Genomic DNA, 22,047 nt, shown 5'->3' on the forward strand with positions numbered 1-22,047 from the left:
GGAAAAACATGCCATGTTTCACTTAATCCTCTGAATCTATATATAATATCTAATAATAAATAATAACAATAATAATAATAATAATAATAATAATAATAATAATAATAATAATAATAATAATAATAATAACACCCTTTGTGACCTGTGAATGACCTCGTCGACAGCGGAGAGCACAGGGCTATCCAGAATGGGTCAAGATGTGAAGGTGTTTGGACTGCAGGCAGACATGTGGAAACCATCAAGAAACGACATTTTCATCCGGTTTAACCTCTCGAAAAAGGTGAGTGTTTCTGGTGAGGCCTGGACCATTAGAGAGTGTACAGGTGTGTGGACCATTAGCGAGTGTACAGGTGTGTGGACCATTTGAGAGTGTACAGATGTGAGCTGGCTAGAACGCCAGTGATGGCAAGTCAGGCGCATGTGGGTGCAGGTGGAGTGAGCTGCTGAGGGAAGTGGATGGTGGTAAATGGAGGGCAGGTAGTTGAGGGTAGTTACTGAAGGGTAGTGGAAGAGAGGTATGTTGACGGGGGAAATGAAACAAGCTCTCTTGCCAAAAACCTGGATCCTTTGTACATAAGATATGCTGAGAGGAAATCCTAATAGCCAGCTTGTCCATCTCGATATTAATGGACGAGGGATCGAGCCTCCACAACTTGTAAAGAGGACACAATAGGTACGAGATATCATACGAATTATTTTAATTAGGAGAAAGTATTAAACTCACAAGAGTCATGAAGCGCCTGGGAAATAGAAGGCAATCAGGTTCTATCCAAGAAAAAGCAGGAAAGATCCAGTTCATTAGATCAAGAGCACCTCGCCGGCATCAAGGAGTAGAGTCATGGCGAGCGACCGTCATGTATATGCACAATCTCAAGGCAAGGAATCAGTGGATAATTGTTAAGGGTTGCGAACAAGAGTCATGAAGCAACCCTTGTAAGCATAACTAGACGAGCACACAAAAACAATCTCTGTTCTGTCTGTAGATATGTGTCAGGTCAACCTTCAGTGAGAGTGTGCCTAAACACTAGCATATCGCCTATATATACATATATGTATATATATATATATATATATATATATATATATATATATATATATATATATATATATATATATATATATATATATATATATATATATATATATATATATATATATATATATATGTCGTGCCGAATAAGCAGAACTCGCGATCTTGGCTTAAATAGCAACGCTCATCTTGCCATATAGGACAAGCAAAAATTTGTGTATGCAGTAATTTCGCAAAAATCATTCTAAACCTAACGAAAAAAATATATTTCATTGTGTTTGTTTAGTATTAAATTACTGTAAACGTATCTAAATTATATTTAGCAGGATTAGGGTAAAATAAATTATGCGTGTTATAATAAGGTTAGATAAGTTTTCTAAGATTCTTTTGGTGTAAAATTAAAAATTTTCACATTAACGTTAATGGAAAAAAATTATCTTTAAACGTATAAGAGAAAATTTTGGAAAGGACTTAATTTTAAATGAGTTCTTGCTAATTGACCAGTTTTACATATTCGGCACGACATATATATATATATAGATATATATATATATATATATATATATATGTCGTGCCGAATAGGCAGAACTTGCCATCTTGGCTTAAATAGCAACGCTCATCTTGTAATATAGGACAAGCGAAAATTTGTGTATGCAATAATTTCGCCAAAATCATTCTGAACCTAACGAAAAAAATATATTTCACTGTGTTTGCTTAGTATTAAATTACTGTAAACAAATCTAAAATATATTTAGTTTGGTTAGGCTAAAATAAATTGTTCTTGTTATAATAAGGTTAGGTAAGTTTTCTAAGATTCTTTTGGTGCAAAATTATAATTTTTTACCTTAACATTAATGAAAAAAATATATCTTTAAACGTATAAAAGAAAATTTTAGAAAGGACTTAATTTTAAATGAGTTCTTGCTAATTGACCAGTTTTACATATTCGGCACGACATATATATATATATATATATATATATATATATATATATATATATATATATATATATATATATATATATATATATATATATATATTAACAAGTCGGCCGTCTCCCACCGAGGCAGGGTGACCCAAAAAGAAAGAGAATCCCCAAAAAGAAAATACTTTCATCACCATTCAACACTTTCACCTCACTCACACATAATCACTGTTTTTGCACAGGTGCTCAGAACACAACAGTTTAGAAGCATATACGAATAAAGATACACAACATAACCCTATTCATGAGTGTACGTTTCTTAACGAGTGTGCACACTGAGCGCAACAGTGCAAGCACATGTGAAAACCTGTAAACCTCAGTAGAGATATACAGCCCTTCAAGTTTACTTTAATATCAATAGACCCACATATGGGCCTACTGGGATTAAAGTAAATTCTTTACTGGTGGTAAACAGGTAACATGGAACTTTAATGGCCTTCGTGTGTGGACAAGCTTTAAGTTCAATTAACCAACCAATTGTTTGTCTTGGCCACACAGGGCTTCGCAGACACGAGAGAGCTGAGTGTGTGCTACCGAGCCAGGGCGTCCAGTCTAGAACAGATTGAAACTTACATATCCTTCGCAGTCTCCAAAGAAAACGTGGATGCTCTGGTTGTTAGTAAGTAAAACATTGCTACTGTTGGCGAATATTGATTTGCTGTGTTCGGTATATATATATATATATATATATATATATATATATATATATATATATATATATATATATATATATATATATATATATATATATATATATATATATATATATATATATATATTATTTAACAAGTAGGCCGTCTCCCACCGAGGCAGGGTGACCCAAAAAAGAAAGAAAATCCCCCCCAAAAAAATACTTTCATCATTCAACACTTTCACCTCACTCACACATTATCACTGTTTTTCCAGAGGTGCTCAGAATACAACAGTTTAGAAGGATATACGTATAATGATACACAACATATAACTCCAAACTGTCAATATCCCAAACCCCTCCTTTAAAGTACAGGCATTGTACTTCCCATTTCCAGGACTCAAGTCCGGCTTTATAAAAATAACCGGTTTCCCTGAATCCCTTCACTAAATATTAACCTGCTCACACTCCAACAGCTCGTCAGGTCCCAAAAGCCATTCGTCTTCATTCACTCATATCTAACACGCTCACGCACGCTTGCTGGAAGTCCAAGCCCCTTGCCCACAAAATCTCCTTTACTCCCTCCCTCCAACCTTTTCGAGGATGACCCCTACCCCGCCTTCCTTCCCCTACAGGTTTATACGCTCTCCATGTCATTCTACTTTGATCCATTCTCTCTAAATGACCAAACCACCTCAACAACCCCTCTTCAGCCCTCTGACTAATACTCTTGTAAACTCCACACCTTTTCCTAATTTCCACACTCCGAATTTTCTGCATAATATTTACACCACACATTGCCCTTAGACAGGACATCTCCACTGCCTCCAACCGTCTCCTCGTTGCAACATTTACAACCCAAGCTTCACACCCATATAAGAGTGTTGGCACCACTATACTTTCACAAATTCCCTTCTTTGCCTCCATAGATAACATTTGTTTGCCTCCACGTATACCTCAACGCACCACTCACCTTTTTTCCTTCATCAATTCTATTATTAACCTCATCCTTCATAAATCCATCCGCTGACACGTCAACTCCGAAATATCTGAAAGCATTCACTTCTTCCATACTCCTCCTCTCCAATTTGATATTCAATTTTTCTTTATCTAAATCATTTGATACCCTCATCACCTTACTCTATGTTCACTGTCGAATTTCTACCTTTACACATTTCCCAAACTCGTCCACTAACCTTTGCAATTTTTCTTTAGAATCTCCCATAAGCACAGTATCATCAGCAAATAGTAACTGAGTCAATTCCCATATTGTATTTGATTCCCCATAATTTAATCCCACCCCTCTCCTGAACACCCCAGCATTTACTTCTTTTACAACCGCATCTATAAATATATTAAACAACCATGGTGACATTACACATCCCTGTCTAAGACCTACTTTTACTGGGAAGTATTCTCCCTCTCTTCTACACACCCTAACCTGAGCCTCACTATCCTCATAAAAACTCTTTACAGCATTTAGTAACTTACCACCTACCTGGAGTTTACCTGGAGAGAGTTCCGGGGGTCAACGCCCCCGCGGCCCGGTCTGTGACCAGGCCTCCTGGTGGATCAGAGCCTGATCAACCAGGCTGTTGCTGCTGGCTGCACGCAAACGAACGTACGAGCCACAGCCCGGCTGATCAGGAACCATTGTACCATATGGTACTATATGGTACCATTGTATTCAACACAATAACCGCACTAATATTTTCATCATTTTGTTTACAATAAACTTGTAAACAAGTTTTGTAAGCAATATAATGATAAACAAATTAGTGCAGTTATTGTGTAGAATACAATGAGTGTACACTTATACAATATACATTATACTGGTCTCACAGGCCACAAATGTTATTAGAAAAAAAATTTAGAAAAGAAAAAAGTATAAAAAACATAAAATAAAAAAAATGGGATTTTGTGGAAGTCATTGATGCTGCCGCCATCCGGTCATTTTGGGTCAACTTCCCGCCGCTGTATCTCGGTAAGTACTGATCAAAAAATTTTTTTTTTGTTTTATTACCTTCACAAAAATATTATCTTTAATTCTGTAAGAAAAAAATTTTTTCAAAATTTCTTGGACACTGGAGCACCACTTCAGATTTTGACCTTGGACCCTGAAAGGGTTAATAGATGAACTTATTAAATCTTTTTTCCTGTCTTATGTGTGAAATCTGAGCATGACACTTTTCTACCATGGTTCACTAGTAACAGTGATTCTTTTATTTCTGACACTGGTACATTAACCTGTAGGTGGTCAAGTATGATCTTTAGAGTTGTAGCCACGTTATTATCACAACTGCCAGATCCACCTTCTCATTGGCTGAACCTAGATGATCTGAAGATAGGGCTCCATTATCTGACCCTTAGTATCTGGTTTGCTGGTTGGGGAGGTAACCTTTTAATGAGGGTGTGTACATGTGCTGAATAAAGGTTACGTACTCTTTGCATGCCACAACTGGCTTCAAAGGCATAACATTATGAGATGGACCCCAAAAACGTTAAAAGAAAATGTCCCCAAAGTTAATGTAATAAGATCATATAAAAAAAAACATTCAGGGAATCTAAACAACCCTCTTATGCAAGAACACTTACTGAAACAATTTTTTTTTATTTTCCTGATATTAGTGTGCAAAAATTTAAGAATATAATACTGTTTATAAAATGTAGTGTTGGTGTGACTATTAGAAAAAATTCACATAACAGAAGAACCAACACTCACTGAGAGTGCAACATAAAATGAAGGACAAACGTAAAATGGTGGTGTATCAGCAATAACTGGGGCAGCAGCGATAGAAACAAGATCCCTGCTTCTCTCTTTTTCTTTCACCTGAGGTTCCTAACAACACTGTGATGGCCTAGTAAAGACCCACATAACACTGACATGTGTGGAGATCCACAATGATATAAATCAACTGCAGAAATCACCCAAAAATACACAATATTACCAACTAAGAAGACTCGTGTTAATACCACCACCACCTACCCCACTGCTATTCCATATACTTGCAACATCTGCCACATTGCTCCCCTATCCGCTCTATTATATGCCTTTTCTAAATCCATAAATGCAATAAAAACTTCCCTACTTTTATCTAAATACTGTTCACATATATGCTTCAATGTAAACACTTGATCTACACATCCCCTACCCACTCTGAAACCTCCTTGCTCATCCGCAATCCTACATTCTGTCTTACCTCTAATTCTTTCAATTATAACTCTACCGTATACTTTTCCTGGTATACTCAGTAAACTTATTCCTCTATAATTTTTACAATCTCTTTTGTCCCCTTTCCCTTTATATAAAGGGACTATACATGCTCTCCGCCAATCCCTAGGTACCTTCCCCTCTTTCATACATTTATTAAACAAAAATACCAACCACTCCAACACTATATCCCCAACTGCTTTTAACATTTCTGTCATAATCCCGTCAGTTCCAGCTGCTTTACCCCCTTTCATTCTACGTAATGCCTCACACACCTCCCCACACTCACATCCTGCTCTTCTTCACTCCTGAAAGATGTTATACCTCCCTGGCCAGTGCATGAAATTATCACCTCTCTTTTTTCGTCGAAATTTAAAAGTTCCTCAAAATATTCCCGCCATCTATTCAATACCTCCATCTCCCCATCTCCTAACTCCCTTACTCTCTCTCTCTCTCTCTCTCTCTCTCTCTCTCTCTCTCTCTCTCTCTCTCTCTCTCTCTCTCTCTCTCTCTCTCTCTCTCTCTCTCTCTCTCTCTCTCTCTCTCTCTCTCTCTATATATATATATATATATATATATATATATATATATATATATATATATGCAAAACAACCACTCTGAAAGAATAGAGAAATTCCAAGCGCTTTCGTGACTACTCACATTATCAAGGAACTATGAAAGTAAAGCATCCAAGGAAGCTATATAAGGGGTCTGGCCAGCACCTCACTATCAGATCCCACAACGGTTAAACACCTGACGCGCGCCGACCCAACTTGGATAGGTCCTTTGCACAACTCACCCACAAACTATTCTACCCAAGAAAATTTAAAAATTATTATTTGTCCAGTGTATTATTAAATTCTTCCCAAATTCTGTTAATTATAAGAACATAACATAAGAACATAAGAATGTAGGAACACTGCAGAAGGCCTATTGGCCCATACGAGGCAGGTCCTTATCAAAACGATCTCTACCTAAAGCCACCCAAGAAATAACTCCCGTACCCCATGACACCAATCAAACCCAGCCCCTCCCACTCATATATTTGTCCAGTCTCTTCTTAAAGGCAGAACTTGCCATCTTGGCTTAAATAGCAACGCTCATCTTGCCATATAGGACAAGTGAAAATTTGTGTATGCAATAATTTCGCCAAAATCATTCTGAACCTAACGAAAAAAATATATTTAACTGAATTTGTTTAGTATTAAATTATTGTAAACAAATCTAAAATATATTTAGTATGATTAGGCTAAAATAAATTGCGATTGTTATAATAAGGTTAGGTAAGTTTTCAAAGATTCTTTTGGTGCAAAATTAATTTTTTTTATATTAACATTAATGAAAAAATATATCTTTAAACGTATAAGAGAAAATTTCAGAAAGGACTTAATTTTAAATGAGTTCTTTGCTAATTGACCAGTTTTACATATTCGGCACGACATATATATATATATATATATATATATATATATATATATATATATATATATGTATATATATATATATATATATATATATATATATATATATATATATATATATATATATATATATATATATATATATATACATATACATATATATATATATATATATATATATATATATATATATATATATATATGTATATATATATATATATATATATATATATATATATATATATATATATATATATATATATATATATATATATATATATATATATATATATATATATATATATATATATATATATATATATATATATTTTTTCAACAAGTCGGCCGTCTCCCACCGAGGCAGGGTGACCCAAAAAAGAAAGAAAATCCCCAGAAAGAAAATACTTTCATCATCATTCAACACTTTCACCACACTCGCACATTATCACTGTTTTTGCAGAGGTGCTCAGAATACAACAGTCTAGAAGCATACACATATAAAGATACACAACATATCCCTCCAAGCTGCCAATATCCCAAACCCCTCCTTTAAAGTGCAGGCATTGTACCTCCCATTTCCAGGACTCAAGTCCGACTATATGAAAATAACCGGTTTCCCTGAATCCCTTCACTAAATATTACCCTGCTCACACTCCAACAGATCGTCAGGTCCCAAGTACCATTCGTCTCCAATCACTCCTATCTAACACGCTCACGCACGCTTGCTGGAAGTCCAAGCCCCTTACCCACAAAACCTCCTTTACCCCCTCTCTCCAACCCTTTCGAGGACGACCCCTACCCCGCCTTCCTTCCCCTATAGATTTATATGCTTTCCATGTCATTCTACTTTGATCCATTCTCTCTAAATGACCAAACCACCTCAACAACCCCTCTTCTGCCCTCTGACTAATACTTTTATTAACTCCACACCTTCTCCTAATTTCCACACTCCGAATTTTCTGCATAATATTTACACCACACATTGCCCTTAAACAGGACATCTCCACTGCCTCCAACCGTCTCCTCGCTGCTGCATTTACCACCCAAGCTTCACACCCATATAAGAGTGTTGGTACTACTATACTTTCATACATTCCCTTCTTTGCCTCCATAGATAACGTTTTTTGACTCCACATATACCTCAACGCACCACTCACCTTTTTTCCCTCATCAATTCTATGATTAACCTCATCCTTCATAAATCCATCCGCCGACACGTCAACTCCCAAGTATCTGAAAACATTCACTTCTTCCATACTCCTCCTCTCCAATTTGATATCCAATTTTTCTTTATCTAAATCATTTGACACCCTCATCACCTTACTCTTTTCTATGTTCACTTTCAACTTTCTACCTTTACACACATTCCCAAACTCATCCACTAACCTTTGCAATTTTTCTTTAGAATCTCCCATAAGCACAGTAACATCAGCAAAAAGTAACTGTGTCAATTCCCATTTTGAATTTGATTCCCCATAATTTAATCCCACCCCTCTCCCAAACACCCTAGCATTTACTTCCTTTACAACCCCATCTATAAATATATTAAACAACCATGGTGACATTACACATCCCTGTCTAAGACCTACTTTTACCGGGAAGTAGTCTCCCTCTCTTCTACACACCCTAACCTGAGCCTCACTATCCTCATAAAAACTCTTTACAGCATTTAATAACTTACCACCTATTCCATATACTTGCAACATCTGCCACATTGCTCCTCTATCCACTCTATCATATGCCTTTTCTAAATCCATAAATTCAATAAAAACTTCCCTATCTTTATCTAAATACTGTTCACATATATGCTTCAATGTAAACACCTGATCTACACATCCCCTACCCACTCTAAAACCTCCTTGCTCATCCGCAATCCTACATTCTGTCTTACCTCTAATTCTTTCAATTATAACCCTACCGTACACTTTTCCTGGTATACTCAGTAAGCTTATTCCTCTATAATTTTTACAGTCTCTTTTCTCCCCTTTCCCTTTATATAAAGGGACTATACATGCTCTCTGCCAATCCCTAGGTACCTTCCCCTCTTTCATACATTTATTAAACAAAAGTACCAACCACTCCAACACTATATTCCCCCCTGCTTTTAACATTTCTGTCATGATCCCATCAGTTCCAGCTGCTTTACCCCCTTTCATTTTACGTAATGCCTCACGTACCTCCCCCACACTTACATTCTGCTCTTCTTCACTCCTAAAAGATGGTATACCTCCCTGACCAGTGCATGAAATTACTGCCTCTGTTTCTTCCTTAACATTTAAAAGTTCCTCAAAATATTCTCGCCATCTACCCAATACCTCCATCTCCCCATCTACTAACTCCCCTACTCTGTTTTTAACTGACAAATCCATATTTTCCCTAGGCTTTCTTAACTTGTTTAACTCACTCCAAAAATTTTTCTTATTTTCATTAAAATTTCTTGACAGTGCCTCTCCCACTCTATCATCTGCTCTCCTTTTGCACTCTCTCACCACTCTCTTTACCTTTCTTTTACTCTCCATATACTCTGCTCTTCTTATAACACCTCTGCTTTGTAAAAACCTCTCATAAGCTACCTTTTTCTCTTTTATCACACCCTTTACTTCATCATTCCACCAATCACTCCTCTTTCCTCCTGCCCCCACCCTCCTATAACCACAAACTTCTGCCCCACATTCTAATACTGCATTTTTAAAACTATTCCAACCCTCTTCAACCCCCCCCACTACTCATCTTTGCACTAGCCCACCTTTCTACCAATAGTCGCTTATATCTCACCCGAACTTCCTCCTCCCTTAGTTTATACACTTTCACCTCCCTCTTACTTGTTGTTGCCACCTTCCTCTTTTCCCATCTACCTCTTACTCTAACTGTAGCTACAACTAAATAATGATCCGATATATCAGTTGCCCCTCTATAAACATGTACATCCTGGAGCCTACCCATCAACCTTTTATCCACCAATACATAATCTAATAAACTACTTTTATTACGTGCTACATCATACCTTGTATATTTATTTATCCACTTTTTCATAAAATATGTATTACTTATTACCAAATTTCTTTCTACACATAGCTCAATTAAAGGCTCCCCATTTACATTTACCCCTGGCACCCCAAATTTACCTACTACTCCTTCCATAACATTTTTACCCACTTTAGCATTGAAATCCCCAACCACCATTACTCTCACACTTGATTCAAAACTCCCCACGCATTCACTCAACATTTCCCAAAATCTCTCTCTCTCCTCTACACTTCTCTCTTCTCCAGGTGCATACACGCTTATTATAACCCACTTTTCACATCCAATTTTTATTTTACTCCACATAATCCTTGAATTAATACATTTATAGTCCCTCTTTTCCTGCCATAGCTTATCCTTCAACATTATTGCTACTCCTTCTTTAGCTCTAACTCTATTTGAAACCCCTGACCTAATCCCATTTATTCCTCTCCACTGAAACTCTCCCACCCCCTTCAGCTTTGTTTCACTTAAAGCCAGGACATCCAGCTTCTTCTCATTCATAACATCCACAATCATCTCTTTCTTATCATCTGCACAACATCCACGCACATTCAGACTTCCCACTTTGACAATTTTCTTCTTCTTATTCTTTTTAGAATAATATATATATATGTATATGTATATATATATATATATATATATATATATATATATATATATATATATATATATATATATATATATATATATATATATATATATATATATATGCAAAACAACCACTGTGAAAGAATAGAGAAGTTCCAAGCGCTTTCGTGACTACTCACATTATGTTCCTTGATAATGTGAGTAGTTACGAAATCGCTTGGAACTTCTCTATTCTTTCACAGTGGTTGTTTTGCATATTCTGAAATCACCTGTTTACTGTGATCTTATTGCATATATATATATATATATATATATATATATATATATATATATATATATATATATATATATATATATATATATATATATATATATAAATATATATATATATATATATATATATATATATATATATATATATATATATATATATATATATATATATATACATATATATATATATATATATATATATATATATATATATATATATATATATATATATATATATATATATATATATATATATATATATATATATTATCAAACAACAATAGCTAACAATATTTAAAATATGTGTTAAATAACAGTTGGTCTAATGGAGCTCATTGTTCTTCAGTGCGTATAGGTTCTAAGCTGGACGTATATGTTCACGACGTTGGTCAGCCTGGCATGGACAACCTATACACAGACCTCGTCCTTCATCGCTGGGAGCACCACTGTCACATCTTCTCTCAGGGTAACTACAGTTCTTTCATCAACGGTAAGAAGCGAGCCGGAGCACCACTCGTCGAACCGAACATCCTGCTGCCTCTTAACAGCACGCTGTGTCTCGGCATGGAGCAAGACTCTGTTGGCGGCGGCTTCGACAAGACGCAGATCTTCCGCGGACACATAACTCAGGTCAACATCTGGAACAGGAAAATCAGCGACCAAGATATCCTGGACATCGCCACCTGTAGAATATATGGCGAGGGGAATGTCTTCTCGTCAGATGTTGACATTATGGAAGAAGTGGGAACGACTCTGGAATTTATGCCACTTGATAAACTATGTGAACCGGAGAGTGATTTCTTTATCATCCCAATGATGTTAAATATTTATGAAGGAAGAAAAGCGTGCTACAGACTCGGCTATGGTTTATATTCGCCCACTACAGCGGCTAAAAGTAGGGAATTGTACAACAGCTCTCTGCAGTTTCTGGACTCCTGTACCAACACTTACAACATGTGGATTGGGGTGACAGACGAAGAGCAAGAAGGTGTCTGGAGGAGGAACTCTGACAATACAATTTTAACTGACTTAGCCTGGGAAAATGGTCAGCCAGATGGACAGAGAATACAGAACTGTGTATATATGTCAGTATTCTCTGGCCTGTGGAGCGACGAGGACTGTGGACTTGGCATCCTTTCCTGTATATCATGTACTAAGAGACAGAACCCGCCGCTTATTCTCAGAGGGATGTGCTTCAGGACGGAGGCCGAGACTTCTTTCGAAATCCTAGGATACATCAACAGGATTCCGTATTTCCATGGGTTCTATGGTTTAATGATTTACATGACTGAACCAGGCTCTTGGGTTCTGTTCGACACAAAAATTAATGCGACATTAGCCACTTTATCTATGAATTCGGTCAGCGACTTTCCTATTGGCCGAAAAACTTGGATTGTCAAGAATCCTGTCTGTGATCTTCCCCAGCACTCTAAATTAGAGCTCAACCTCTCGCCTTGTCACAGCACAGAGTTTACCTGTGGCAATGGAGACTGCGTTACCAAAGAACAACGCTGTAACTCTCGCGACGACTGCAGTGATTTCTCTGACGAGAATGATTGTCATCTTGTAATGAAACCGGAGAGTTATCGCTTTGAGAGACCCCCAGACTCACTGCATACAGGCAAACCTCTCCAGCTTTCCTCCTTAGTCCAAGTTCTCCGGTTCACGGATATTAACGATGTCAGGAGAATTGTTAGCATCGAACTGATCGTGATGCTCTTGTGGAAGGACACGCGGCTTAAGTATCTCAACCTGAAGGATACGATGGAGTGGAACAGACTCACACAGCAAGAAATAGACATGATATGGAGACCTGTCCTGGAATTTCCCAACGTTCAAGATGGTCAAGTAAGAATGTTGAAAGAGAGGTTGTACTTGGACAAAGCTGGTGAGCCTCTTCCCGTAGAATTCAATGATATAAAAATGGGTAAGATTCTATCATCTTTCTCTCCTAAAGCTTCGGTATATAGTGACAAAGCAATATTTTACTAAAATATAGGATTTTACACGTTAGTGAAGGTAGAAAAAATGTATAGTCACTTTGGCTTGATTGTGAATTACCCAGGTAGCATTTCCATACCTGTATCCTCATGGTACATAAATAATGTAGGCGTTTATCATCATTTTAATTACGTACCATCGTGGTGCAAGGGTACAGTTATGACAGTGTCACCTACCTCACCTAAGTTCCAGCTGACATAACTCTGTTTACATTATTCACTTGTTTCTCAGCGGGAACTATATGACTATTTCTCTTCCTCCAGACTCCGTGTACTCAGGGAAGTCGACTTCCTTGGTGCAGTCACAACATTACAGGTCAGTACACGAAGGTCTGTCCGCCAGGTCTAGATTATGTTTCAGAATGGATAAAAAAATGAATATTACTTTTCTTTAACGATTTCATACACAGCAACATTGTGCGGATACCCTGGTCTATAAATATTAGAGGATATGGACTTAATATTGATAGCACGAAGATGAATTATATTAGATGAAATCATAGGACCAATCGACTATTAGGAAAGGCATACCAGATTAGAACCTAAGAACTGTTGTGATTGACATCCTGGGGAGGACCTGAAGACCACAATGGAAACAGGCAACACGGCCATACTGCTTGGTTTTCTTGTGTTATCCCAACGTTGTTCCAACGCCAACTCAGATGTCAGGTACGATTAAGTCATATATCCCTACTTTATAAGAGGGAACTACCTACCCACCGGACGAGGAGTGAGAAGAGTTTTAGTTCCTATTACAAGAACGTAGGGACACGAACACGTGTTAATTAGCATCCGAACTAGCATTGTAGCAATGTGCAACGATAGTGCACATGATCAGTATTTACTCGTGTTCTTAACCTAAAGAGAAGTCAGACCCTTTGCTAATTGATTTGCTAATCCCCAGTCAAGCGAATCATGTTGTTTCACGTGCTTCCTTCTCTTCAAGGTTTTCCGGTGGCCCATTTTACACAGGTTTCTCTGGTTAGAAACATGCTGAAAGATCTGTTATCCGGCACGAGAGAAGCGAACATCACTTGGAAGATGTCCGAGCGATGCCGGATTAACAGTAAAACAAACCACGGTACGGGTGGGATTAGAACTCATGGCCTGGAGTTTTACGAATCACTCGCCATGGGTTCTAACCCCACCCGTGCCCTGGTTTGTTTGCAATCGTGTTATTACGATTTCGTGAGTCGGATAACCAGTAAACTGTTGAAGCAATCTGAATGCACTTCACGTTGATAAAAGCTGGCAAAGAAAAGCCATTTGCAGTTGTTCTTTATGCAGTATGCATATTCCATTCGGTACATCTCAAAAAATATTCTATTCTCCCTGCCCTGGCTAGACTTTATCTGGCATACCAGTTGCCATTAATGCCCTGGTTGCCGGGGTAGAGTGCGTTTCCGGCGTCTAGTGGGCCGGCAGTTCATACCTGTAAAATTAATTTTTTTTCTAGCGTATCGGAGAGGCTGCATACACTGAGAAGTGTGTATCTCTCAGTGTATATCCACTGAGAAATTACTTTAATTTCTATTTTAGGTACTAAAGTGTTCTTAACTAGTGGTGAAGAGGTTGTATGCTGCCTTAATGACGTTCATGTAGTCGACAGGCTTCAAAATTCATTAATTAACCAACCTAGTGTTGTATCCATGTCGAGGACGGTTGCAATGTGCAAGGCTTGCCATGTCTGTCTGTCTGTCTGTCTGTCTGTCTGTCTGTCTGTCTCTCTCTCTCTCTCTCTCTCTCTCTCTCTCTCTCTCTCTCTCTCTCTCTCTCTCTCTCTCTCTCTCTCTCTCTCTCTCTCTCTCTCTCTCTCTCTCTCTCTCTCTCTCTCTCTCTCTCTCTCTCTTTCTCTATCACATTTTGCTAGATTACACTGAAGAATAAAAGCCACAGTACCGTGACTGAACCAACCCATGACTAACCCAGAAATTGGAAAGAAAAACTGAGCGACTTTTCAGTGCGACCTGGACCGTATTATACACCAAGTGGGAGGAAATAAGGTGTGGTCTTGCAAGGGAAGGGTGACTCTGTTTCCTTAAATGAAGACTCCGTCACCGGTAACAGGAAACACTCTTTGAAGAAGCAACGTAAATAGACGATCTGAAATGTGTTACGCAATGAACACTTAATTGCAAAGACAAGTTGTGTATTATTATTATTATTATTATTATTATTATTATTATTATTATTATTATTATTATTATTATTATTATTATTATTATTATTATTATTATTATCATTATTATTATTATTATCATTATTATTATTATTATTATTATTATTATTATTATTATTATTATTATTATTATTATTAGTAGTAGTAGTAGTAGTAGTAGTAGTAGTAGTAGTAGTAGTAGTAGTAGTAGTAGTAGTAACAGACATAGTGATAGTATTGGTAGAAATAGTAATAGTATTACTAGTCATAGTAATAGTAGTAGCAGAAATAATAGTATTAGTAGTAAGTGTAATACTAGTAGTAGTAATAGTATATTAAAACAAGAGCTATACCCGTGTGGGTCAGAGAGCTCCACAGAGCGAGGCTCCAGCAGTACTGTACAGTGCCACGAACGACACTGTCACTGGGCGTAGTGAGGTGTCACCAGTGAGACGGTGCACATTATCTTCGTCAGAACTTTTCATATTAGTGAACAAAGAACAACACGCCCTTGTATTACCACAAAGCAAATGACTTTAATTTTTGTTTTGTTTACGTTCGGTAATTTCTCTTGTCTGCATAATTTATTGGTTTCTCCAGACACCGGCTGGAAGTTCATCACTTACTATCTTAGTGATGATTGGGTTTGAAGTGAACTATTGAGTTTGGCTTTATGTCGAGATAACTTTGATGAGGATGGGCCTAAGTTGATTATGATGAGGTTAGACTTAGATCATGCTAATTTTCGTGAAACTGGGCTTAGATTATGCGAACTATGATAAGGCTGAATTTAGGACGCTAACTGTGACGAGGTTGAACCTAGGTCACTGTGATGAGGTTGTGCCTAGGTCACGTGAAGAAATCGAACTTAGATCACGTTAAATGTCATGTGGTTCAATTAAGGTCACGTGAAGTGTAACAAGGTTCCACTAAAGTTACGTTAAGTGTAATGAGGTACAATTACTGTCACGTTGCTCATCATGAAGTTCAGGTAAGGTCACGTTACGTGTAACGAAGCTCATATAAAGTCACGTTAAACGAGAAAGGAGAGTTTACGATCGAGATCTCCCATCCTTTACCAAAGCTCTCCCCTCGACATCAACAGCCTTGTGGTGATATTCGGTGCCTGATATCTATCAGTCGTTCCGCTGGAGGTTGGAGGGATGGAAGTTGGGCGGATGGAGAAATAGATGGATGACAGGGTGGACGGATGGATATATAGACAGGGGTAAACGGAGTAGATACATGGAGAATGGACGGATGAAAGAATGGATGGGCTGAGGGGAGGGAGGAAACTGGATGGATAAACAGAATGGAGTAACAACCACACAGTGCTTGGTGGTGGTGGTGGTGGTGGTGGTGGTGGTGGTGGTGGTGGTGGTGGTGGTGGTGTGTGTGTGTGTGTGTGTGTGTGTGTGTGTGTGTGTGTGTGTGTGTGTGTGTGTGTGTGTGTGTGTGTGTGTGTGTGTGTGTGTGCGTGTCATGTTGTTTATGTCATATGATAGACATTTACTTGACGTTATGTGCAATTATATCCTATGGATATTTTTTGTTTTACTGTATGCTATTATTGCGTGTTCTGTGGTGTGTTACATGTGTTCTGGTGTTATTGCGTGTTCTGTGGTGTGTTACATGTGTTCTGGTGTTATTGCGTGTTCTGTGGTGTGTTACATGTGTTCTGGTGTTATTGCGTGTTCTGTGGTGTGTTACATGTGTTCTGGTGCTATTGCGTGTTCTGTGGTGTGTTACATGTGTTCTGGTGTTATTGCGTGTTCTCTGGTGTGTTACATGTGTTCTGGTGTTACTGCGTGTTCTGTGGTGTGTTACATGTGTTCTGGTGTTATTGCGTGTTCTGTGGTGTGTTACATGTGTTCTGGTGTTATTGCGTGTTCTGTGGTGTGTTACATGTGTTCTGGTGTTATTGCGTGTTCTGTGGTGTGTTACATGTGTTCTGGTGCTATTGCGTGTTCTGTGGTGTGTTACATGTGTTCTGGTGTTATTGCGTGTTCTGTGGTGTGTTACATGTGTTCTGGTGTTATTGCGTGTTCTGTGGTGTGTTACATGTGTTCTGGTGTTATTGCGTGTTCTGTGGTGTGTTACATGTGTTCTGGTGTTATTGCGTGTTCTGTGGTGTGTTACATGTGTTCTGGTGTTATTGCGTGTTCTGTGGTGTGTTACATGTGTTCTGGTGTTATTGCGTGTTCTGTGGTGTGTTACATGTGTTCTGGTGTTATTGCGTGTTCTGTGGTGTGTTACATGTGTTCTGGTGTTATTGCGTGTTCTGTGGTGTGTTACATGTGTTCTGGTGTTATTGCGTGTTCTGTGGTGTGTTACATGTGTTCTGGTGTTATTGCGTGTTCTGTGGTGTGTTACATGTGTTCTGGTGTTATTGCGTGTTCTGTGGTGTGTTACATGTGTTCTGGTGTTATTGCGTGTTCTGTGGTGTGTTACATGTGTTCTGGTGTTATTGCGTGTTCTGTGGTGTGTTACATGTGTTCTGGTGTTATTGCGTGTTCTGTGGTGTGTTACATGTGTTCTGGTGTTATTGCGTGTTCTGTGGTGTGTTACATGTGTTCTGGTGTTATTGCGTGTTCTGTGGTGTGCTACATGTGTTCTGGTGTTATTGCGTGTTCTGTGGTGTGTTACATGTGTTCTGGTGTTATTGCGTGTTCTGTGGTGTGTTACATGTGTTCTGGTGTTATTGCGTGTTCTGTGGTGTGTTACATGTGTTCTGGTGTTATTGCGTGTTCTGTGGTGTGTTACATGTTTTCTGGTGTTACTGCGTGTTCTGTGGTGTGTTACATGTGTTTTGGTGTTATTGCGTGTTCTGTGGTGTGTTACATGTGTTCTGGTGTTATTGCGTGTTCTGTGGTGTGTTACATGTGTTCTGGTGTTATTGCGTGTTCTGTGGTGTGTTACATGTGTTCTGGTGTTATTGCGTGTTCTGTGGTGTGTTACATGTGTTCTGGTGCTATTGCGTGTTCTGTGGTGTGTTACATGTGTTCTGGTGTTATTGCGTGTTCTGTGGTGTGTTACATGTGTTCTGGTGTTATTGCGTGTTCTGTGTTGTGTTACATGTGTTTTGGTGTTATTGCGTGTTCTGTGGTGTGTTACATGTGTTCTGGTGCTATTGCGTGTTCTGTGGTGTGTTATATGTGTTCTGGTGTTATTGCGTGTTCTGTGGTGTGTTACATGTGTTCTGGTGTTATTGCGTGTTCTGTGGTGTGTTACATGTTTTCTGGTGTTACTGCGTGTTCTGTGTTGTGTTACATGTGTTTTGGTGTTATTGCGTGTTCTGTGGTGTGTTACATGTGTTCTGGTGTTATTGCGTGTTCTGTGGTGTGTTACATGTGTTCTGGTGTTATTGCGTGTTCTGTGGTGTGTTACATGTGTTCTGGTGTTATTGCGTGTTCTGTGGTGTGTTACATGTGTTCTGGTGCTATTGCGTGTTCTGTGGTGTGTTACATGTGTTCTGGTGTTATTGGGTGTTCTGTGGTGTGTTACATGTGTTCTGGTGTTATTGCGTGTTCTGTGGTGTGTTACATGTGTTCTGGTGCTATTGCGTGTTCTGTGGTGTGTTACATGTGTTCTGGTGTTATTGCGTGTTCTGTGGTGTGTTACATGTGTTCTGGTGTTATTGCGTGTTCTGTGGTGTGTTACATGTGTTCTGGTGTTATTGCGTGTTCTGTGGTGTGTTACATGTATTCTGGTGTTATTGCGTGTTCTGTGGTGTGTTACATGTGTTCTGGTGTTATTGCGTGTTCTGTGGTGTGTTACATGTGTTCTGGTGCTATTGCGTGTTCTGTGGTGTGTTACATGTGTTCTGGTGTTATTGCGTGTTCTGTGGTGTGTTACATGTGTTCTGGTGTTATTGCGTGTTCTGTGGTGTGTTACATGTGTTCTGGTGTTATTGCGTGTTCTGTGGTGTGTTACATGTGTTCTGGTGTTATTGCGTGTTCTGTGGTGTGTTACATGTGTTCTGGTGCTATTGCGTGTTCTGTGGTGTGTTACATGTGTTCTGGTGTTATTGTGTGTTCTGTGGTGTGTTACATGTGTTCTGGTGTTATTGCGTGTTCTGTGGTGTGTTACATGTGTTCTGGTGCTATTGCGTGTTCTGTGGTGTGTTACATGTGTTTTCGTGTTATTGCGTGTTCTGTGGTGTGTTACATGTGTTCTGGTGCTATTGCGTGTTCTGTGGTGTGTTTCATGTGTTCTGGTGTTATTGCGTGTTCTGTGGTGTGTTACATGTGTTCTGGTGTTATTGCGTGTTCTGTGGTGTGTTACATGTGTTCTGGTGCTATTGCGTGTTCTGTGGTGTGTTACATGTGTTCTGGTGTTATTGCGTGTTCTGTGGTGTGCTACATGTGTTCTGGTGTTATTGCGTGTTCTGTGGTGTGTTACATGTGTTCTGGTGTTATTGCGTGTTCTGTGGTGTGTTACATGTTTTCTGGTGTTATTGCGTGTTCTGTGGTGTGTTACATGTGTTCTGGTGTTATTGCGTGTTCTGTAGTGTGTTACATGCTTTCTGTTGTTATTGCGTGTTCTGTGGTGTGTTACATGTGTTCTGGTGTTATTGCGTGTTCTGTGGTGTGTTACATGTGTTCTGGTGTTATTGCGTGTTCTGTGGTGTGTTACATGTGTTCTGGTGTTATTGCGTGTTCTGTGGTGTGTTACATGTTTTCTGGTGTTACTGCGTGTTCTGTGGTGTGTTACATGTGTTCTGGTGTTTTTGCGTGTTCTGTGGTTTGTTACATATGTTCTGGTGTTATTGCGTGTTCTGTGGTGCTAACGTGTGTTTCTGATGGTATTGTGTTCTCTGATATTGTTTGTGTTGTCTGACGTCACTGTGTTTCTGGAGATAATGTATGTTCTCTGGTGCAAGTGTGTTTACTTGTGCTACTGAGTGTCCATTGGTGCTTCTGTGTGTTCTTCGGTGCTGCTGCGTGTTCTTCGGTGCTGCTGCGTGTTCTTTAGTCTATTGCGCATTCTTTAATGTTATTACGTGTTCCTTGGTGCTATTGCATGTTCTCTGGTGCTCTGTGTTCTGCCTGTATGTGTTGCCGTATTTTCCAGGTGATGTTACCTCCTGTGTTGTTTTATTGTTGTTATCTACAACTTTTTATATTTTGAATACATATATTTTCAGCAGAGTATTGTAGAGGGTCGAAGGTCTATAGCTGGTCCACATAGGTCTATATATTACGAAAATAACAAAATACACAATACCGTGACTGGGACAATACACAGATAACCCTCATATAGGACAGAGGCGCCTACGACAACGTTTCGGTCCGACTTGGACCATTTACAAAGTCACACTGACTTTCTAAATGTGTTAATGTTATGTGACAATCTGCGTTGCTATGGTTTATACATCATCCTTAATGTCACGTATCATTGTTGTGATTGGACACAGCAGGGAGAAATGTAAGATGGTTAAAATGATTGGGTGGGTTTCAAAGTTCATTTTATGGTTTAGAAAGACACGTGTGTAAACAGTAGAAAAGGTTCCCGTTCTGGTACCTTGATCACTTCTAACGTACAAAGGTCAGACAGGTAAAGGTAGGTTCGCCAAACATCCTGGCCCGGGTCTTCTCAATGTGGTGACCAGGCAAAGATCGAAAATAACTAATGTGGCATTTTATTGTGGCAACGTTTCGTTCTCCAGGAGCTTTGGCAAGCCGTTACAAATAATACATGGACACGGAGGGTATATATAAGCTTAGAGTGAGGTGTTATCTAGTGGTGTAATACTGGTTAGGTGTAATACCACTAGTACAATACCTCATTCTAAGCCTATATATACCCTCTGTGTCCATGTATTGTTTGTAACAGCTTGATAAAGCTCCTGGGGAGCGAAACGTTGCCATAATAAAATATCACATTAGTTGCACTTGTGTCCTTTTACCCAACATATTGTCGGTAATTCTACCTACATTAATACAACAGTATATAGCCTGGAAGTGAGGTGCGAGTGACATGTAATGACATGACGATAAAGCCAATGAGCTGTATTTTATGAGATGGTGTCAGGCAGCCCATGAGGTAGTCCTGAGTTGAGTTTAGTCAGGTAGAGTATCATATATGACGTATTTCCAAAACTTTGTAGTTTCCAGTGCCATGTTGCACTGTGTCTGTGACGACGAGTAGCGAGATTTCTAGGTACCTTCGACGACTAAGGTGAGTGAGTGAGTGCCTGTGATGCCCACACCATAGAACATAATACCGAAAGTGACAGTATTTAAAAAAAAACACTGTCATATATGATACTCAAGCAGACTGAGGCAAATCAGCCTCGCAACACAGCACTTCACGACACCTCACAGTCTACCTGAGACCATCTCAAGAAAGACCTCACTTGCTTTTTCGTCAGTCACTCCATATCACTTCACGCTTCACTTCTAGCATATATATACTGTTATTTTCGACCTTTATGTGTTTAAAGTGATCAAGATCCCAGGACCAAAACGTTTTATAATATATCTTTTTTTTCTAATATGTGTTTGTTCTGGTGTTCATATGAACCACTATGTCGACGCTAATAACAAATGTAGATTGTGTATTTGGAAGTGATTTTAGAGACTATCGACAAAACGAGAGTCGTTAAGGCAAGTAACCTGTTTACCACTGTCACTGATATTTTATCCCTAACACAGTGGAAAAAGTAAACTCAGCTTGTTTACGACTAGGTATATGTAATAAGCAAGCTTAAAGACTTTATAA

The 22,047-nt window shown here is 38.6% G+C and overlaps 1 protein-coding gene across 1 annotated transcript in view; it reads left to right on the forward strand.

Annotated features, from left to right (window-relative positions):
* The first annotated feature begins 182 nt into the window (after window positions 1–182).
* Window positions 183–22,047, forward strand: part of LOC128692043 (uncharacterized) — a 78,986-nt gene continuing 57,121 nt past the window's right edge. The window contains exons 1-4 of the mRNA XM_070085203.1: window positions 183–280; window positions 2,514–2,634; window positions 11,513–13,093; window positions 13,431–13,482. Coding sequence (XP_069941304.1) covers window positions 188–280; window positions 2,514–2,634; window positions 11,513–13,093; window positions 13,431–13,482 — 1,847 coding nt within the window. The 5' untranslated portion in view covers window positions 183–187. The remainder of the gene's footprint in view (window positions 281–2,513; window positions 2,635–11,512; window positions 13,094–13,430; window positions 13,483–22,047) is intronic.

Source organism: Cherax quadricarinatus, chromosome 15 (assembly GCF_038502225.1).
Source record: "Cherax quadricarinatus isolate ZL_2023a chromosome 15, ASM3850222v1, whole genome shotgun sequence".
NCBI lineage: Eukaryota > Metazoa > Arthropoda > Malacostraca > Decapoda > Parastacidae > Cherax > Cherax quadricarinatus.